The following is a 21,275-nucleotide window of genomic DNA, read 5'->3' as shown; positions in this document are numbered from 1 at the left end:
CTTTTAAAACACCAAACTAAACCCCTACATGTCAAAGCATGAGGTGAAACTGTTGAACTGCAGGACAGCTGCTAACGCCGTGAGAAGGGAACATGGAAGTCCTCAAGCTCTTCCTTCTACTTCTGCGAGCATTTGAAATGCTTCATGATAAAAATGTCCAAAAAGACAGAGAAGATTCACCTTTTTTCAAGTTATACTCAGTGACTGTACACTAGGCTCCTCAATTCCAGAAACTGGAGTTAATAAGCTTAACATTCCATGATCAGAATGCAGTAAAACTAAAAACTACTAAAAGACTAGAAAGCAAAACCGAGCGTACACAAAACATGGATCGTCTGGGAACGATTTTTTAAATATTTTTGAATAGTCAACAGATAGACGAAAAGACGCTCACCATCACTCATTGCTGGGAAGGGCAAGTCAAAACCACAATGAGGTATCACTTTATCCCTGTCAGAATGGCCAGAATCAGAAAGACAAGAAACAACAGGTGCTGGAGAGGATGTGGAGAAAGGGGAACCCTCACGCACTGCTGCTGGGAATGCAAACTGGTGCGGCCACTCTGGAAAACAGTATGGAGGTCCCTCAAAAAATTAAAAATAAAAGTACCATACAATCCAATAATTCCTCTACTGGGTATTAACCGAAAGGAAAGGAGAATACTAATTTGAAAAGATATATGCACACCTATGTTTATTGCAGTATTTACAATAGTCAAGACATGGAAGCAGCCCAAGTGCCCACTGATACATGAATGGATAAAGAAGATGTGGTGTGTATACACACATACACACACACACACACACACACAAAAGATGGGCTCTTGCTGTTTGCGCTAATATGGATGGATCTAGAGGATATTATGCTAAGTGACATAAGTCAGAGAAAGACAAATAGCATATGATTTCACTTATATGTGGAATCTAAAAATAAAAACCAACAAAAACAAGAAACAGACCCATAAATCTGATGGTTGCCAGAGGGGAGAGGGTGGCAAGATGGGCAGAATGGGTGAATGGGAGTGGGGGGTACAGCTATGGAATGAGTAAGTCACAGGAAGAAAAGGTGCATCACAGGGGATATAGTCCATGATATTGTACTAGAGTTGTATGGTGAGAGATGGTAGCTACGCTGTGTGAAGGCAGGGTATAGACTTGTGGAATCACTATCCTGTTCTCCTGAAACTAATGTAATATTGTGTGTCAATTACAGATCAACTTAAAAAAAAAAAACAATAAACATGTTTAAATTGGAAAAAATATTTTTTAAACAACTTTTCGGGAAAGAGTAAATTTGAACATAAAAATAATTAAGTGATAATATATCAGGTCTTATAAAAATAATTAAGTGATAGTATATTAGGTCTTATTATAAGTGATAATATATCAGGTCTTATAAATGATAATATATCAGCAAAAAGAGTTCTAAAAAATTTCATATCCATTATTAATAAATGTGAAAGAAAAAAAATTCATGAAGCACCCAATATCAGAAGTTGGAGAAAAGATAATCTCCTGCTTGTTTTTGCTCTTTCCGTTCCAAAAGAAGGAACTGATAAATATTAAAAGACAAAATTGATAAATTAGAAGAAAATGGTGGAATGAATAAATCAGAGAGCTGGTTCACTGAGGGAAAAAAGCACCAAAATGCATCATTAACTAAAGCTGATCAAGAAAAAAGAGTGAGCACAAATCGAATTCACAAAATAAGAAATGATAAGAGAGGAATGACTAAAGACACAGGGGAAATGAAAAGAAACGTAAGAGATTACTTTGTTCAGTTCTATTCAATTAAATTTGAGAACCTGTACGATTTTCTAGGAAACTGCAAATCACCCAAACTCATTCCATGGAAGATACAAAATAAGAACTCATCAACTCTTATGAGGAACAAGAGAAAGTTGTTGAAAAGTTATGACCCAACAAATAGCCCCTCTTAGATGTCTTCACAGGGAAATTCAACCTGAACAGATGAACTCCCATGGGATTAGATTGTTCCAGAATATGGAACAAGAAGGTTATCTTGCTGAGGCAAACATTATACTGGCACTTAATTGATCAGTACTATTCTCAGAATTGATAACTCAAAAGAGAAAAAAAATTACAGAAGCGTCTTGATTCCCACGAAGAAGTAATTCCATTTAGTTTGACACCTTTTTTTTTTTTTTAATCTACTCTTGATTTTGAAAGCACTCTTCTTAACACAACAGGAATGGATGGATACCTCCTTAACGTGCTCAAATGCATCTGCCTCACAGCAAGCATGGACAGAAACGCAGTGCAAGCATTCCCAGCAAATTCAGGAACATTTCGAGGATGTCCAGTATCACTGCTCCAGGAGATCACAAGGCAGGCTTTGCAGAGTGTGGTCCCCTCCGCACAACATGACTGCCAGTTTGAGGGTGGTGGCCTGGAAGTACAGCTAATCCTGGCACAAAAACAAGAAGAAGCTGTCCCATGTGCCATCTCAAAAGGGCACTGGATCTTCCATGCTTTTGTATGTCCTTTACCAAACATTATACCTGCTGCTTAAATACTGCTGATGCACTGATACAAACAGGGAGCCTTATTTTTGTATAATATTCTCACAATATCGGTTTGTCAGCAGAATGCCAAATATTTATGATAGTGAATTTTTAAAAAAAATTCTGAACTCCACATAAAACTGGACACAACGATCACACATGAGTTTAGCCCACACTAAATATTTTATCTCACTAGCTGGAGGGTCTTTTCCTCCTTCCTCTGCTTTATCACAACCTCTTTCCACACTCACCTATTTTGCACCCTTTCTTGTCCACTCACTCCTTCATTCCCTCGTACCCCACTTATGAGATTGTGCCAGTTTTGCTATGGCCTAATAATCAAACCACTACCATCTTCTAAACAATAGACAAGCGGGGGTGCCTAAGAGCCTCGGTCAGTTGAGCGCCTGACTTCGGCTCAGGTCATGATCTCGGGGTCCTGGGATCGGGCCTCGTGTCGGGTTCCCTGCTCAGAGGGGAGCCTGCTTCTCCCTCTCTCTAAGCCTCTCCCCTGCTTGTGCTCTCTCTCTTTCTGTCAGATAAATAAATAAATAAAGCCCCTCACTTTTTTTTTTTTTTAAAGGAAGCTATCAGACAAGCAAAAATAAAATTCTGGGAGCCTGTGGACCCTAGAAGGCCAATGGATCTGAATACTTAGAGTGTGAGGTTTCTATTATTCCCTCCCTAAACATGTGTGTAGGTTCCCATAACTGTAACAGAAGACCGCCAACTGACTTTAGATTCAGCCTTGACTGTGGACCCCCCCCACCCCCGCCCAGTTCCCAGCACCAGGGGCTACAGGCCTCCCAGCCATGTTCAAGATGAAATACAAACTGGAAAAACTCAGGGCACGTGGTGTGAAGCAGGTCAGCGGCTAGCATGATTTGCTTTTCCAAAGGGCTGGCAGCTGTCACATTCATGAGTTGTAAATGCAATCCCAGGGTCCCCACAAACCGCTTGGAGGAAAATGATTAAAGCCTCAAGATACTACTTTAGAAAAAAGAATGTCTGGGTGTAGCAGCCTTCAGGATGGGACATAAGAAGGGCCTCGACCTCTTCACCACACCAAGGCACACCAGCACGCGTCATTCCATTCCCTGGAGCTAGGATCAAAGCTGCGCAATCTGAAATGGTCCCGGGATGTGATATGGTGACTAATTAACATATCCATCCACAATCAATTAGAGACACCATTTAAGAAGGGGCTAATTCCCCCAGATGAAGACATAGTTCACAGCGGCACCTATCTGTCTTATAGATGAGTCAAGAAAGCCAACCTTAAATCCATTAACCTATCCCGAATTTGTTAATGGCCACACGAAAGATAAATGTCCTGGATATTTTCTATCTCCCTTTGAGAACCCATCTTTCATGTCACCTTATATGACAATTTTGATCTTGCCCTGTGATTCCCTAAAATGAAAACATAAGTTTAAAACTATAAACGCATCGAAAACAAAAAGGGAGAGTTTCTTGGGATGACCCATACCCCACTTCTCTCCCAAGACAGTGACATATTTTAAACAAAATGTGTACATAATATTAGAGGATCGTGACTCTTTGTAATGCATTTGGTGTGGTATTTTCATTAAAAATTTTATAAGAAACTACAGTCTTCCTTCAGGGTTTCCCCAACGAGGCAACAAATGAGCGTCTTATTTTTCGAGAATTAATGAACACAACATATAGAAGGTAAACGATAAAAGGTAAAATAATAAAAGAACACAACAAAAGAAGGTAAAATGATAAAAGGAAAGTCCAAGTTGAAGAAGGAAAAAAGCTACAACAACAATGTCAACTTGGACAGATCAGCCTCACAACACACTTAATATACACATCCCCCCTCAGCCCCACATGCTTGTGGCCGGGCTGACAATGGATCTCTCGGCACCTGTAATTCTGAAAACTTTAAATAGTTCTTCAGTGCTGCCTGGAAACACCATCTTATTGGATTTCTCATTCGAGTATGATGTAAGGAACACACGCACAGACATTTATGTTGAGGTTAAGTGAAGCACTTATGTATTACTGAAGGAACAGAAGTATGACCTTTAAAAAAATCCCACCGGCTAGCCTGATTCATTTCTTTCAGTGACGCAAAGATGTGTTCACAACAGCTGGGGTTTTGTACAAAATGCTCTTTTCAATATTCAGGCAAAACATTCAGGTTTTAGGTCATTCAGAGAGGGTGTTTAGAAGGATAAAAATATCCAGGGTTTCAGGGAGGCTGGCTCTTTTACGCCCCAGTGGGTGGGAGCATAAATCGGTCCAATCATTCCAGAAGCTGTCTGGTGATGGGTACAGAAAATCTGAAAAGTGTGTATTGTTAAACCAAAAATGTCTGTCTGAGAATTTATCCTAAGAAAATAATCAAGGATGATGAAAAGTGCTTGCTAGTAGTAAAAACAGCACAAGCAGGAACAACAATAGCTAATACGCATTGAATTCTGGGCCAGGCACCCCTCTAGGTAAGCATAGCTGTGCACTGCAGTGGGACCTAGATAGTGGAAATTGGGAAAAACCTGAACATCCGGTAATAGCAGATAAATGACTGAAGAAGCTCTAGTAAATCACATTAAGGACCAGGCTAGCTCTTATAAATACGCAAATACGTGGTTACACATGTGAAGATGAAACAAAAAAGTATTACATAACTAGATGACATGATTAATTTATATTTAATATAAAATTTTACTTTAAAAATATAAATTCATGTTTTTCATTTTCCTACATGAACTTGTATTGCTACCACTTATGTACTATGAAACCAATAAAAGTCTTTGATCTCTAGATGGTTCTTTAAGATGGCTTGCTCTTTCTTTTTTTCTCTCTTCTTTTTTTGGGGAAAAGATACATCTATTCATTTTAGAAAGAGAGCGAGAACAAGCACAGGGTAGAGGTAGAGAGAATCTCAAGCAGACTCTGCATTGAGCATGGAGCCCGACGTCAGGTGTGATCCCATAACCCTGAGATCACGACCTGAGCTGAAACCAAGCGTTGGACATTCAATGGACTGAGCCACCCAGGGGTCCCTAAGATGGTCATTTCTTTAAAGAAAAGATATTTGTAGGGGCGCCTGGTTGGCTCAGTGGGTTAGAGCCTCTGCCTTTGGCTCAGGTCATGATCCCAGGGTCCTGGGATTGAGCCCCGCATCAGGCTCTCTGCTCAGCAAGGAGCCTGCTTTCCTCTCTCTCTCTCTCTCTGCCTGCCTCTCTACCTACTTGTGATCTCTCTCTGTCAAATAAATAAAAATTTAAAAAAAAATAAAGAAGAGATATTTATAGCACTTCACAAATCTCCTAAAATGTCAAGCATATGACCAAATATATGAAGATAAATAAGACTCACTAAACAGATTACCTGTAATTCTTGATACTGCACACCCGGTGGTTTAGACAGTTGTATTGTGGACCTACGCATTTTTTATGAATCAGAAAGCAAAGCAATTTGTATCTTTTCTGCAATCTCTGTGGTTTTGCAGTTTGTTCCCTTAAGGACAATTTTGGAGGTTCTGGTTTTAGTTAATGTCATTGACTCTGCCACTTCCAACTTGCCATTAAATCTCCACGACGGTGCAGAAAAGGCATGAGAATACATGGAAAGTTAGGTTCTCACATGTTAAAGCCACACAGTATCACACAGTAGGACATTGGCATAGAAACTGTCAATGGAATAAAAGAGTGAGTCCTGAAAATAGACAAGTATATATGGGAATTTATTATTAGACAAAAGCGGAATTTTAATTTAGAGGAAAAAAGAGGAATTTTTAAATAAACTGAATTAGAATAGCTGGGTTTTAACTTGGAACAAAACAGAGCTGGACCCTTATATAATACCACATATAAAAGCTAAATCTCAGATCTAAAACTTCTCTGAAGAAACTCAAAGACACAACGAAAAAAAAAGATAAGACATATTAAGTGGAAAATTTCATCTTGAAGAGTACACCATAATGACAAATGATAGCTTAGGAAAATAGCTACAATACCTAAAGATAATCGCTCCCACAAATTTAAAAGCAAAAGGTAAACAACCCAATAGAAAATTGGGCCAAGGATACGAATAAGTAAATAACAGGCAAAGCGATCTGAAAAGGCCAAGAAACACACCCTCATGAAGAGTCATGAGAACACAAAATTGAAGTAGAATGAGACACCATTTCTTACTGATAGGAATGAAAAAAATTCAAAAGCCTGGCAAAAGTCACTGCAGTTAAAAAAAAAATCAGGGAAAATAAGTTCACTTACATTGTGGGCTACACAATGTGAATGGTTAATATCTATGATTACGCCCTTCAAACAATAATCTTGCTCATGGGCATCCAGTGCACAGAACGAAGGCATTAGCACAGAAGTCTTCAGTGCATAGGACGAAAGATTCCTACGTGTACAAGGAAGTCTATTAAAGTTATGGGAAGACTGTGGGAGCATCTGGAAAGGAGTTAACACAGCAGGCGTGAGACTGTATCCCTAGAAAAGTCCATGTCGTCCAAAGTTGGCCCTTGGCCAGTGTCTTCGAACTTGACTGGGAAACAGTTTCACATGCTGATACAAAACTTTCTCTAAATGGTAAGAGTGACTCAATGTGGTTACACCACTTGTGCAAACAGTGGGGTTTATAATACCTGCTGCCCTTCTTCGAGTATGGGATTTCAGTACATGTGGGGCAGAGGGTGCAAACGTAATCAGTCCCCAGTAAAAACTTCAAGCACCAAGTCTGTGATGGGCTCCCCGGTAGACAACACTTAGCATGTGTTGTCACAGCTCATTTCTGCAGGAATTAAGCATGTCCTGTGCAACTCCACTGGGAGAAAACTCTTGGAAGCTTGCTCACGGTTTCCTCTGGATTTTACCTATTGTGCCTTTTCCCTTTGCTAATTTTTGCTTTGCATCCTTTTGCTGTAATAAATTTAATTCATGAGCACAACTATAGGCTGAGCCCTGTGAATCCTTTTAGTGAATCACCACAACTGGAAGTGGTCTTGGGGACCCTTTGACATAGGTGGTGGGAGGAGTTGTGGGCAGAGAAGGTAAATGTGGGAAAAAGAATACCAAAATATTAGAAAAAAAAAGAGAAAGGTGCTCATAAAAAAATCACCATGTGAACTATGATGTCATTTATATTATAGTACATATGCTTGTCTATAAGCACAGAAAGATATTAGAAAGGATGACCACCACAACACTAATGATTTGTTACCTCTGGATGGTGGGATTTTAGGTGATTCTCCATTGTTTCTCTTACATTTTTTGGTATGGCTTGAACTTGTTTTTGCAATAAGTATGCCTTAATGGATAATCAGAAAAAAAATTAAGCTATTTTTTTATTTAAAAAGGGAATATAAAAGTCAGTTGTTGGAAATTCTGGTTTAATACTGTATCTCTTGGGATGCCTGGGTGGCTCAGTCGGTTCAGTGTCTGCCTTCGGCTCAGGTCATGATCCCGGGGTCCTGGGATCGAGCCCCACATGGGGCTTTCTGCTCAGCAGGGAGCCTCCTTCTCCCTGTCTCTCTGCCTGCCATTCTGGCTGCTTGTGCTCTCCCTCTCTCTGTCAAGGAAATAAATAAAATCTTAAAAAAAAAAAATAGCATCTCCTGATGCTGCCTTTCCTAACTTCCTATTCCATTCCTGTAAGGTTACAGAAAAAAATAAAAACACACAGCACATGAAAACTTAGGTGACTGATGACCTATTCCCAGAAGCTGAGAGAAACTTTCAATAATTTTTTTTTAAAGAGGAAGAATTCAGGAAATATGATAGTAGCATAGATTTTTTTTTTTAAGATTTTATTTATTTCTTTGACAGAGACAGATCACAAATAGGCAGAGAGGCAGGCAGAGGGAGAGGGGGAAGCAGGCTCCCTGCCGAGCAGAGAGCCTGATGCGGGGCTTGATCCCAGGACCCTGAGATCATGACCTGAGCCGAAGGCAGAGGCTTTAACCCACTGAACCACTCAGGCGCCCCAGAAACTTCCAATAATTTTTATCGGCTGTGGAGTTGGTTTGAAAACCAATTAGTAGATCACCTATTATCATACCCTAGAATGGTTGGCCTGAAAATTCTGAGAAAGATCCTTGTTTCCTGCTCCACTGCTTTCTGGTTCCGAAATGCAAGATCTGTATCACAGGGTGTGCTGGAAGCTCTCCCCCCATGGCATGGGTGGTATCTTTTGAAGTAGTCATCCTTCCTCTTTTAGAACCTCCCCTCTCTACGTAGAAATGGTAATTTCTCCCCAGAAGAGAAGCAGAGGCGCTGCAGAGAGGGAGAACCATAGTAGGTATGCATCCCTACTGTGCAAGAGCTGGCTCATGGGGCTGGGGGCACCATCTTGGACTAGCCAGGCTGGAGCAGATTCACGTCTGTGGGACACTGCCAACTGTGGAGGAAGTGGGCAGACTGCCACTGGAGAGTGAAGAACAGGATTCCACCAGCCGCCAAGCAGACAGAAAGTGGGTTCACGGTAGGGTGACGACACAATGTATCATGCATCATTATCCATAGCAAAAGTGACACTTTTGAGAGAGAAAGGGGAAAACAAGACAACAGTCATAAACCAGGACTGTCTCAAAGAAATGGAGAGGGATGGACCTCACTCTCCTTCAGGGCAAAACCCTGAGCCTGAGTCAATTTCCTGAATAGGTATAAAGAAGAAAAGAAGAGCGTCAGATCTGCCAAAAAGAATAACAACAACGAAACACCACTGGCAAGTACTTAAGTCTGAATATACAGAACAGATAAATGAAAATGACTGACCAGGGGCACCTGGGTAGGTCAGTGGGTTAAGCCTCTGCCTTCAGCTCAGGTCATGATCTCAGGGTCCTGGGATTGAGCCCCGAATCGGGCTCTTTGCTCATCAGGGAGCCTGCTTCCCCCTCTCCCTCTGCCCACCTCTCTGCCTACTTGTGATCTCTCTCTCTGTCAAATAAATAAATAAAATCTTAAAAAAAAAAAAAAGACTGACCATGGCAGACAGAAAACACCCACCCTGCACAAAATACAACGGAGTAAAAGCAATACAAAAAAAGCCAGTTAGCAAAAGGAAACTGTTTCAAGAAGAAACAGAATTTAGTATTCTACTCTGAAAGATTTTCTGAGTTCTAGGCAAAACAAATAGAGAGCAAAACTTAGAAACATGTTGGCCATGGGAAGGGAAGAGAAAAACCTTCATTATTTGCACATGATAGAGCCATTTCCCCAGAAAAACTAACAGAATGAACAAAGGTTGCCTTCTGGATACAGACAAACCAACATAAGCCCATACTATTTTTCTGTACCAACACTGGCATGTAGAATAAAAAATCCACAGCAGTAACAAAAACAATAAGACATCTAGGAATTAACCATGGATTTATATGGCCTCTCTAAATCTAAGTTCAAAGAAGTGACTTAAATAAGCCTATTCTGTACTTTTAAGATGATATAATATTGTAAAAATGTTAATTCTTTCAAATTAATGTATAAATTCAATGCCATCCTAATAAAAATTGTTGTTGAATTTAAATGAACCCAATAAACACACATTAACATTTATATTGCAAAATAAAGGTCTAGGTGTAGGTTAATCCATCCGCATAAAGAAGAGTGAGAAGACGACTGACCCTACCATACCCTAAGACACACTGCAACAGAAACTTTGTGGCATTGATGTAAAAATGGGTAACTGTATAAATAAACGTTCAGAGACAGAATATATACACCCGATAATACATGATAAAAGTGGCACCACAGATCAATGGGAAAAGGACACACTGTTTAGCAGATGGTCCCGAGAAAATGGTTCACCATACAGAATAAAATGAAACGGGATTCTTACGTAAAACCATATATATAAGTAGGTTCTAGATGGATTCAAGACCTAAATGTGCAAGATAAAAGTATACAGTTCAGAGGAGGAAACAGAGGCTACCATCTTTGTGACCTGGAGAGAAGGAAAGCCCTCTTCAACAAAATGTAAGATGAAGAATTGAAGAATTTGATAATGTCAAAATTAAGGTTTCTCTTCAGGGCACCTGGGTGGCTCAGCTGGTTGGGTGTCTGAGGTTGTGTGTGATCTCAGGGTCATGAGATCGAGCCCTGTGTCAGGCTGCACATCTGCTTAAGACTCTCTCTTCCTCTGTCACCCTCTCCCTCTCTAAAGGAAAAAAAAAAAAAAAAGAACATATTTTAAATGTCTAATGTGACATTTGGACACATTTGGACATGTGTCCAAAATACTCAAGGAAATGTCTGCTAATCAACAAGAAAATGGTACCAGCTCCAGGGGAAAAACGGACAGAGGACAGTTTACAGGAAGACCCAAGGAGCAAATAAGCATTTAGTGGGATGCTCAGGTTCAATGGTAACCAGAGAAACACAAAGTAAAACAACAGTGAGATACTAGTATGCCTACTACTCTTACAAAATTGTGGTGGCTGGACGCTACTAGTCAGGACGTGGGCACAGTAACTCCCTGAGCGAGTTGGTGCAAACAGACAGTCCTTTTGGGGAGGAAATGGGCACTACTTATACCGATCATGCCAGCTACACCATCTGACCCAGCAGCTTTTCTCCTGGTATATACCCCATAGAAAACAATACCTCTCACACAAGATTTTTAAAAAGGCACAAGATTTTTAAAAAGATACGTATATAATTTTTTTTAAAAGATTTTACTTATTTATTTATCTGACAGAGATCACAAGTAGGCAGAGAGGTAGGCAGAGAGAGGGAGAAGCAGGCTCCCTGCTGAGCAGAGAGCCTGATGCGGGGCTTGATCCCAGAACCCTGGGATCATGACCTGAGCCAAAGGCAGAGGCTTTAACCCACTAAGCCACCCAGGCACCCTATATATAATTTTTTAAATAAAAATGGCTCATCTGGAAGGCATGGAAATGGGTATGGCAGATAAAAAGAAAAACATGAGTGAGTGAATGAAGTGAGAAGGGGGCCCTGCCCAGAATAATGATGAGTGCTACTATGAGCTAATGAGCTTCCAGTCAGCGCCTCACTCCTCAGTCAAGTGCTGGTGCTCGGTTATGGTGGCTGAGCAGGGGGTTTTAAACATGTCAGCAAAACTTTGCAATTACCAGATTTAAAAAAAAAAGTCCTTCACCCAGTTAGGCTGAGGGGGAAAAAAAACCCAGTTAATGACAAGAGACAAAAAGCTGGCTACTCCCTAACTTTAAACTTTGACATCTCCCTAACTTTAAACATCAGAAGATAAAATGTCTTGAATTTTGAGGACAGAATAATTTTGAGCTCAGGCAGCCAAATAAATTTGTCATGTGTGGAGGCAACAGAAAACATTCTAAGAGAGGCATAGATAAAAAGAATATACCATCATGAACATTTCTTGAGTCAAAGAAAAACATCCAGCAAAATTTTAAGAACATAAAAGCAAGACCTGATCCCTACTTATGAAATCTAAAATTACCTTTTGTAGAAAGAGGACAATCCTTATGAGCATCTGGGCACGGAGCTCCTCCAAGGTAAACAGTGTTCGGGGTGTTCGAATGAAAATTTTGGTTTTCCCATAAGCTACGTCATCCTGAAAACCACAATGTTCAATCAGCTTCTTGACAGCCTCTTTGTCTGAAGGAAGGTCATGGTTGGGCCAGGTAAATTCAGAGATCATTTTGTATCTGTGTGAAAAATGAACAGGGTACAAGTTAAGGGGGAAAAACCATTGGTCTTAATAGACACAGAAAGACTAATAAATTCAAGACACTTCATAGAAAAAAAAATACTGAATTCTGTTCATCAACCTAAGAGATGTAGAAAAAGACTTTAATAAGATACAACACTCTTTCATGATAAAGACTTACTAAACTTGGGATAGAAGGACCCTTCCTTAATCTAGTACAGGCTAATTTACCAAGAACCTAGAGCAAATACCATTTATAGATAGGTAACCTTTACAAATTCTCTTTATGCACAGAAAGAAGACAGAGATGCCTCGATTATGGGTTTCCCAGCCAGCGCAGGGAGACCAATAAATAGATTAGCTGGTATGGTTGGGGAAGGAAGAAAACTAACATTATTTATGACTCACTTCAAAGGAAATGAAGCAGATCTTTAGATGAAAACTATTATCACTAAAAGAAAACCACATATAAGATCGATACACAAAAAACCAATTGTGTTTCTAGGTGCAAGCAGCCTTGTTGGCCTCTCATAAAGGTAGCTCACCACACCCAGCTTCTTCATGACTGAAAATGAGCAAGACGGAAGTCACGGGGTCACAGCCTCCTTTCAAAAGGGATATTCTATTACGTTGGCCAAATTCCATTTTGCTGGAACCATATCACTAGGGCCAGCCCACATTCAAGGGAAGGGGATGGCAAAGAGCCTGAGTACTGAGAGGTGGGATCACTTTGACCATCTGAGAAGACTGCCAACCACAGCACTCCCTCCAAACCCCCCAGTGCCAAGTCGTTTAATACATGTAGCCAAATTCAGTAATTTTTTTCATATATTACATCAGAATTTTAATCCATACAAGAAAGGCCCTCTTCCCATTCAGGTTACAGCGTCATTCACCTACGTGTTCTCTCGGTCGTATGTTTTCGTCATGTACATTTAAATCTTTTACCCACTTGGGGTTTATTTTGGTATACAGCGTGAGGTATGGATCCAATTTTATCTTGTGACAAGGGGCCACCCAGTTGTTTCAACACTATTTACTAAAACGTCCCATCTTTCTCCTGGTGATTTAATAGGGCATTTCAATCACATATTACATTTTCATATGTACTTCATGGTATTTCTACACATTCTGGTCTGTTTCATTGCTGTCCGTCTATCTGTGCATCAGTCCTTTGTGGTTTTAATCATAGATGTCTTTTTCTTTTTTTAAAATATTTTATTTATTTATTTCAGAGACAGTGAATGAGAGAGAGCATAAGCAGGAGAAGAGGCAGAGGGAGAAGGAGAGGCAGACTCCCACACTGAGCAGGGAGCCCGATGTGGGGCTCGATCCCACGACCCCAGCTGAAGGCAGTTGCCCAACCGACTGAGCCCCCAGGTATGTTTTAATATCTGGTGGTCTCTCCTCATCCTTTCCTTTTTAAAAGGCTATTCTAGCTATTCCTGCCTGCTTTTTTTCTATATGAATTTTAGAATCAATCTTCATAGTTCCAGGGGGAAAACAATCACAAGAAAGACAAATCCTGCTGGTATTTTTAGTGGGTTCCCACATTAAATTCATTAAACTTAATGAATTATCTATGATGTTGAATCATCCTATCTAAGAACAAGGGATGTCTTTCCACTTGTTCAAGTCTACTTTTGTGCCTCCTGGGAGTCTTTAAATGGTCTTCGTTGGGCTTCACACATTTCTTGCTGAGATACCTAAAAAGCTTCTGATCCCTTCTTCTTGATGAATCTCTCTTCTCTGAGCTTCCATGGCAGCACGATCTCCCTGATTTCCTTCTCTCTGGATATTTCTTCTCAATATCATTTTCTGGCACTGCTCCTCCATTACTGGACCCTCAAATGTTGGGAGTCCCCCAAGGCTCATACCAGGTCCTCTTCAATGTACAACCTCCCCATGTCATCTCCTCTGTTCCACCCACCTTAGTTTTCAATTCATGAATTTTCCATAGCCCAGCTCTGAGTTCTGAGTTTAAATGCATACATCTAATGCCTACATAAATCTTCAAGGCGTCTCACATTTCTCTTTTACTTTCCCCGCTCAGTGCCCACACTTACTAAAGCCATAATCCTGTGAATTTTTATTTGCTTCCTTCTCTTCTCTGTCAGCTCTTCCTCTAATTCATCATCAAATCCTATTGGGTTTACCTCTAAAATATATTTAAAATTCAGCAATTCTCATCTTTACTGCCACAATCCTAATCTAAGACACCATCAAGCTTACTACAATAGTCTCCTGGATTGTCTTCCAGTTCCTTCCCAATTCATTTTGCAAGTTCAGCTGCCACAGGACTTTTCTAGAAAGCCTTACATCATTTTCATCTTTTACTGCTCTCTGCCTTCAGCCCTATACTCCAATCACATTGGCCTTTTTTAGGGTCCTGTAGTGCGGTTGCCTCTTTCTTGCTTTAGAATCTTTGCATATGTTGTTCCCATCGCCTGGAATGCTTTTTCATCTACTACTTCAAAGGCTGGTTCCTGCTTATTTTAGTCTTTGACTGTCTTCTTTCATCAACCATCAACCCCCATTATTCCTTGCTATATATTTAAAAACCTACTCACTTGCCAGACTGGGAGATAAACAGACACGGAATGCAAGAGTTCAAATATGAAGAGAGAGGTAGTATCACGTGAAAAAAGGAAACAAAATCAGAATCACCCCAAATTCATTATAACACTAGAGTAAGAGTCAACATTTGGGCTATCATACAGGTAGTCATGGTGTGTTTGAAATTTTCGGCATACTGCAGAAGCTAGAAGCGAGCCCCTCCATACGGCTCAGCCAAGGTATTCTTCCTTTGTTCCGAATGGTCAAATAGCAAGACCCCAGTTCTCCTGCAAACCAGCATCCTGAACTTGTGAATTAAAAAGCTGAACTCATCTGCTTCCTGACAACTAGTATTATCTCCTTGAAAGACCCGAGCAGCTTTTAAGGTTATCAGAGCACTTAAAATCCTTCTTGCTTTTTTTTGATAAAAGGAATAAAAATAAAGAAAAGTGACAAGTAAAAATGAAGGTTCAAACCTAGCTTTGAAAAATCTGCAGAATCTAAAAGCAAAGATTTACAGTGGGAAATGTTACTTTTTCTCTCGCCAGCATCAGAATCATTAGATCAATACACACTGTCTATCCTATCCCATGTCCCACAGTTTTTGTTAATGAGTTCAACTGGTGTGATTATAAAATAACACGGCCATTTCTCAATCTGAACAAATTCATTTTATGTAAAGCAGAAGATAAACACAGTCTGCGTAGTAGAAACAGGCTATTTTCCCAGATGCATACCCCACTGCCTCATACAGCACCCATCTATTTTCCCAGATGCATACCCCACTGCCTCATACAGCACCCTTCCTAGATGATTCTAGAGAGGACCTAATCTTGACTTACACAATCAATTATGTAAGGCTTGACTTTTCTACAATTCTGTCTTGTAAAGACTAAGTTTAACACATTTATTGTGATTATGAATGTGTCCAATGTCTCAACTCCTTTTATATGTTCTATTAGGTGTGCCTTCTCGCTGTTGCTTTTTACCATTTTTCTCTTGGATAGACTGAGTTTTCTTTATTTCATTTTGTCTTTTGATTTGAAAGCCATCCCTTCAATAGTGAGGCAATGCACTGATGGTGGGCGCCAGATGCAACTTCCGGAGTTGAAATAGGGCTCCTACTTGCCTGACTAGGCTCTGTGACCTGGGGCAAGTTACTCAAACTTTCGGTGCCTGTTTCCTCATCTGCATAAAAATAGGAGGTACCATCTTCTCCTTATCTGGCTGTCCCCTCCAGTAACTTACTACCTACTATAGGTAGGGCCCTCAAAACGTGCCTGGGATATACAGTGAGCAATTCACAAGCATTAGCCAACACTAATAACATTGTCTTAAAATTTTTAATATATATAAAAAATAAAAATTTTAATATATAAAAAGTGTACATTTATATGAAAATATATGCTTGTTTTTTCCTGTCTAGTTAATTATCATCTATATCCTTCCCATAAACAGGTCTTTACTTCTCTGTACTTCTCACTCCAATTTTCATTTTTGTTCCAGATTTTTAACAAAGACTTTTTCCCACTTACAATGGATACGTGCTTACATTTAACAAAAAGTTTCATTGCTTTATTTGTTCAATTTTACTTTTTGCATTCTGTTTTTCTCCTCCACAGTTATTTTTCCCTTTGGTCTAGAAGATTTTTCAGAGCATCTCTGAATGGTAAATTTTTTGAGCCCATATATGTCAGAAAATATTTTTATTGTACTGACATTCTGGAATGATAATTTGGCATGGAATAAAATTCCCTTTTTTAAGATTTTTTTATTTGAGAGAGAGAAAGATTGCGGGGTGGGGGGGCAGAGAGCAAGAGAGAGATGGACGGGGAGAAAGAAAGAATCCTCAAGCAAACTCCCCACGAAGTATGAAGCCTGATGCAGGGCTCCATCCTAGGACCCCAAGAGCATGACCTGAGCCAAAATCAAGAGATGGCTGCTCAACTGACTAAGCCACCCAGGTGTCCTGACGTGAAAAAAAAGTCCAAGTATAAAGTTCATCCCCTCTCATTCTAAAGATACTGCTGCTTCGTCTAGTTGCATCTAATGTTGCTAATGAGAAGTCTGATATCTGTATGGTTCTTGTTCCCTGGTAGTACTCTGTCTTTTCTCGGGAGCTTTAAGTACTTCCCTTTATCTCTAACATTCTAAAACTGAACATAATATACCTTAGTTTTATTTTTTAAAAAATTCACATGATTTCCACTCAGTGTATTCTTTCGATCTGAAGATTTCTGTCTTTTTTCAGTTGTGGAAAATTCCTGGCCACTACTTGTTCCAACAGTGCTTCTCCCCTCTTCTCTCTCTCCTTCCCTTCGGGTGCTCCCATGAGCGGCTATTGGCACTCTGGGGATCGACCTTATATACCGCCTGAGCTCTAGTTTCTCCCATCTCTGTCTTTGTGATGACACCGCAAGAACACTTCAACTTGATCTTCCAGTTTACCAATGTGCTTTTTAAAAAGAGGTTTGGTTTAATTCTTTTTAATTGTGGTTAAATTGACACACAGTCAAAAGCACACATTTAGGTATACAGTTTAACAAGTTTTGAAACTAATGGCCCATCAAGAGGCAGAACATCCCCATAATCCTAGAGAGTGCCTCCTTCCCCCTTCCCACCAGTTCCCCCACTCAAGAACTGACCATGATTCTGACTTCTATCTGTTCTTGAACTTGCTATAAGTGGCAGCATACAGTATGAATTCTTTGGTGACTATCCTTTGTCGACACAATGTGCTATTTGTTCATGTTGCTGTATCAGCCAGTCACCCCCTTTAATGATGGTTAGCAGCCACTGTGTGATTCTGTGACCCGTTGCTGATTCATTCTCCTACTTATGGACAGTGCTTTCTTCAGGTGTGTTTAATCTGATTTTCATTTTCCAAATCTCTAATTATTCTTTCTGACTTCATATTCCTAGTCTAGGACCATAATTCTTTCCTTTATCTCTCTGAAAATATTAAATAGGCTTATTCCAATGCCCTTTACTCCTTGCTTTGGTTCCTCGGGGGTAAGGTTTGGCATCTGTTGGGCTTACTGTCTCTTCTTCAAGGTCTGGTACTTCTTATATGTTTCACCACTATCTTGTCTATTTCCATAGAGCCCTTCTGGGTATATCTTGGCCTTGGTTGGCTTTGTACGTGGTGACTTTTGCTTCAAGGGTGTCGGCAATCATGCTACGGTCCCCCTTGCAACCACTGACATGTCCCTTGTTCTGGCCATTGTGGCCATCTCCTGGTGCTGCAGCCATGGCCAACTCCACAGAGACAGTACATTCAGGATGGTTTCCTGAGCGGCAAAGGCAGTCCTTCCTTAAAACTGCAACTTTGGCTTACACCTTAGTCTTCACATCTGCTTCACATCATATTTGGGAGGGAGTCGCATTTCCAAGTTCATTGAGACTCAAGCCCCTTCTTGATTCCAGAGTGTGGCTGTGCATTTTCTTGGTTTTAAAGAAACATAATTTACATTATTTGGGGATGTTTTTGGAGTAGGAATGGATTTACACTTATGTCACTAAGACCTCCATATTTGAAATTCACAGGTTCCTTTGAATCTCCTCTATTGTATTTTTATGCATGTACTAGAAAACAAATTCCAATCCTTACAGCATGTCTCCCATGCCAAGAAACAAACACACCAAAACCTCCTGAATTGAATGTAAAAGATATGGATGCACTTGCAAAATTCCTTGTCTCCTCCAAGTCAGGCTTGCTTACTATTCTCTTACCCCAGCTACTTGCCACGGCTTTCCCTGTCTCATGATAAAATATTTTCTGTTCAGCAGCATTGTATAGTTACCCAGTCCCACACAGCTCATTCCAATATTTAATGTCTGATTTTTTTTTTATGGGTGATAACAAAAAAAAAAAAATTCTGTGACTGAGCAGTTGCTAGAATTCTAAGTGTAATAACAATGGACTAGCAATCCTTCTAACATAATTTGACACTGTTTGAAAACGAGATTCAGAAGAAAAACATCTCTACTTATGAAAACATTCCAACTCTACAGCCTCAGTAAGCAAATGAAAAACCAAATCTAAAGAACAGTGTGATTTCAATAAGGAAAATGGCCAGTTTTGAGCATAACCTTTTTTTTTTTTTAAAATTTTATTTGTTTGACAGAGAGAGAGATCACAAGTAGGCAGAGAGGCAGGCAGAGAGAGAGAGAGGGAAGCAGGCTCCCCGCCGAGCAGAGAGCCTGATGCGGGGCTCGATCCCAGGACCTTGACATAATGACCTGAGCCGAAGGCAGAGGTTTTAACCCACTGAGCCACCCAGGCGCCCCTGAGCATAACCTTTTGATTAGTGTAAAATGAAGTTCAAATTTTCCAGGCTACTGCACTTTATTCATTCTGAGAGTCTCCATTTAGTGCAATCCCTTTCACTGCTGTGCAAAAGTAGCTGAACACTGGCAGAGAAAACTAATAATGCTGATGGTCTCACTGTCCATTGCTAAGCTCAGATCTCACAAGGACACTTGGATCTTCCTGACGGGCAATCCTACCATACAAATCTGTGCTTTCCCACTTTCCAAAAATGAGTATTGCCACTTCCTCTCAAACCTCCACACCACCTCTCCCTATCTCCACTCCCCCGTTTTGGCCTTGCCTCATGCTTGGTTAAGAAAACAGAAGCAATCAGATTGGAACATCATCTTTGCCATCTGCTGACCTCTGAGCCTTTCTGTGCTATATTCATATTCTCTGCCTCTTGTCCCGTTGCTATGGGGGGTGTCCCAGCTACTACCTGACGCTGACAAACCTTCCACCTGTGTGTGGGATTCTGAGCCTTGCCTTCTCAAGGATATTATGATGATGACAAGGACCTCCCTCAATCCCGTGTTTCTGGGTTCTCCCTCTGTATGTTTCCTAGTGTCTCCTGACCTCACATCCCACTCCCGCTCTCATTCTTCCCTGCCCTCGTTCACAGCACAAATTCTTGAGTTGTTTACAGGCAGCCAACTTCTCACTTCACTTCCCAGCTTGTTCAAATCGGGCTCTGTCCAGACTTTTCTCCCTTGGCCTCTATGTTGCCAGATCAAATGCTGGAGCTTCTACCTGTGTCTTACTTGACTACTGGACTGCACAGCAATGTGGGATATGGTAACTACATTTTCTTCTCGAAATGCCATCTTCTCTTGGCTTCTGTGACATAACCTTCTTCTGATATCTCCTGTCTCATTGGTGCCTCCTTTTCTTCTCTTGGTGGTTCCTTCATGTCAGAACACAAACCTAAGTGCTTGAATGGGTGTCCTTGTCTTCTCTATAGAAAGTTCTAAGACTCTCTATGTCATCTCTAGACTAATGACTTCACCATCTCTAGCTCCAACCTGCACTACTTTCTGGAACTCCCGATATGTGTATTAAATAGCTCACTTAACATTTCTATCTAGATTTTTAGTAGCCATTTCAAACCTAGAAGTCAAGAGACAAATCTTGACTCCATCCTTATTCCTGTTCCATGACCTCTTCCTCCAGCCTCTCTTACCCAATCTTTTCTCGGCAGATGATCTACGCTTACCCATGCCAAAGTCGAGTTGTGATCCTTCCCTCCTCTCTCTGTTCCTCTCTTATCGAGTCAACCCATGAGCGAGCCTGCTCAACCTTCCCCTGAAACGTATCCCAAATCCGTCTGCTACCCTCGCATCTACAATTTTCTCTTGTTCGAAGCCCCCTCTCCCAGGCTCCCGCAGTAACATCCCTAAATGTCTCCTTGCTTCCTACTCACACAGCAGCCACAGCATCTTCTCAGATAGCCATAAGATGACGTTGCTCCCTGCTTAAAATCCACCAACGGGTTCCTGCCAGATTTAGCCCGAATCTAAACTGTTTAGTCTGGATTATAAAACTCAACATGATCTGGCCCCTGTCCACCTCTCTGATCTCATCTCACACCCCTGCCCTGTCACTGAGCAGCCTCCAATCACACGGCTATGCTCGCTACCTAACACACCAGGCTCACTACCACAACAGAGCCTCTGCCCACTGTTCCTCTGCCCCACTGCTGTTCCCGCTGATGGTCGTGTGGCTAGCTCCTCCTGCCACCATGATCTCCTTAGACACTCTTCTGAGCATCTAATATTTTATCTATTTATTCATACTCTGTGGAATCTGTAGTCTAGAACCCAGGAAATGTTCAATAAATATTTTTAGATTAATGAACAGATGGAACTTAAAGGGACTTTGAGTCCCAGTTGTCAACTATCATTATCATTACCAACAATAAATAACAGCAGCAATGAGAGCTTACATATGTTGAATGATTTCTATATGCTAGGTTCCACTGTAACTGCTTTATCTACATATATATATAGATATATATAGATACATACATACATACATAGATACATACATATGTATACATACATATAGATACATACATACATACATATACATAGATACACACACATACATACATATACACAACTAATCTCATTTAATTCTCCAGCAACCCTAAAAAATAGTTACTATTATTAACCCCCTTTTTAACACATGAGGAAACAGAGGCATGGAAAGATAATGTAATTTGCCCATGGTCAAAAAGCCAAGAAATGGCAAAGCCAGGATTTA

General features: G+C 40.5%; 1 protein-coding gene across 1 annotated transcript in view; it reads right to left on the bottom strand.

The window, feature by feature from the left end:
- Positions 1 to 21,275, bottom strand: part of MYO1D (myosin ID) — a 352,967-nt gene that overhangs the window by 181,123 nt on the left and 150,569 nt on the right. Inside the window, exon 16 of the mRNA XM_047708294.1 lies at positions 11,936 to 12,143. Coding sequence (XP_047564250.1) covers positions 11,936 to 12,143 — 208 coding nt within the window. The remainder of the gene's footprint in view (positions 1 to 11,935; positions 12,144 to 21,275) is intronic.

Source organism: Lutra lutra, chromosome 16 (genome assembly GCF_902655055.1).
Source record: "Lutra lutra chromosome 16, mLutLut1.2, whole genome shotgun sequence".
NCBI lineage: Eukaryota > Metazoa > Chordata > Mammalia > Carnivora > Mustelidae > Lutra > Lutra lutra.
The sequence above is the reverse complement of the archived record's forward strand: the minus strand, read 5'-3'. Positions and strand labels throughout refer to the sequence as shown.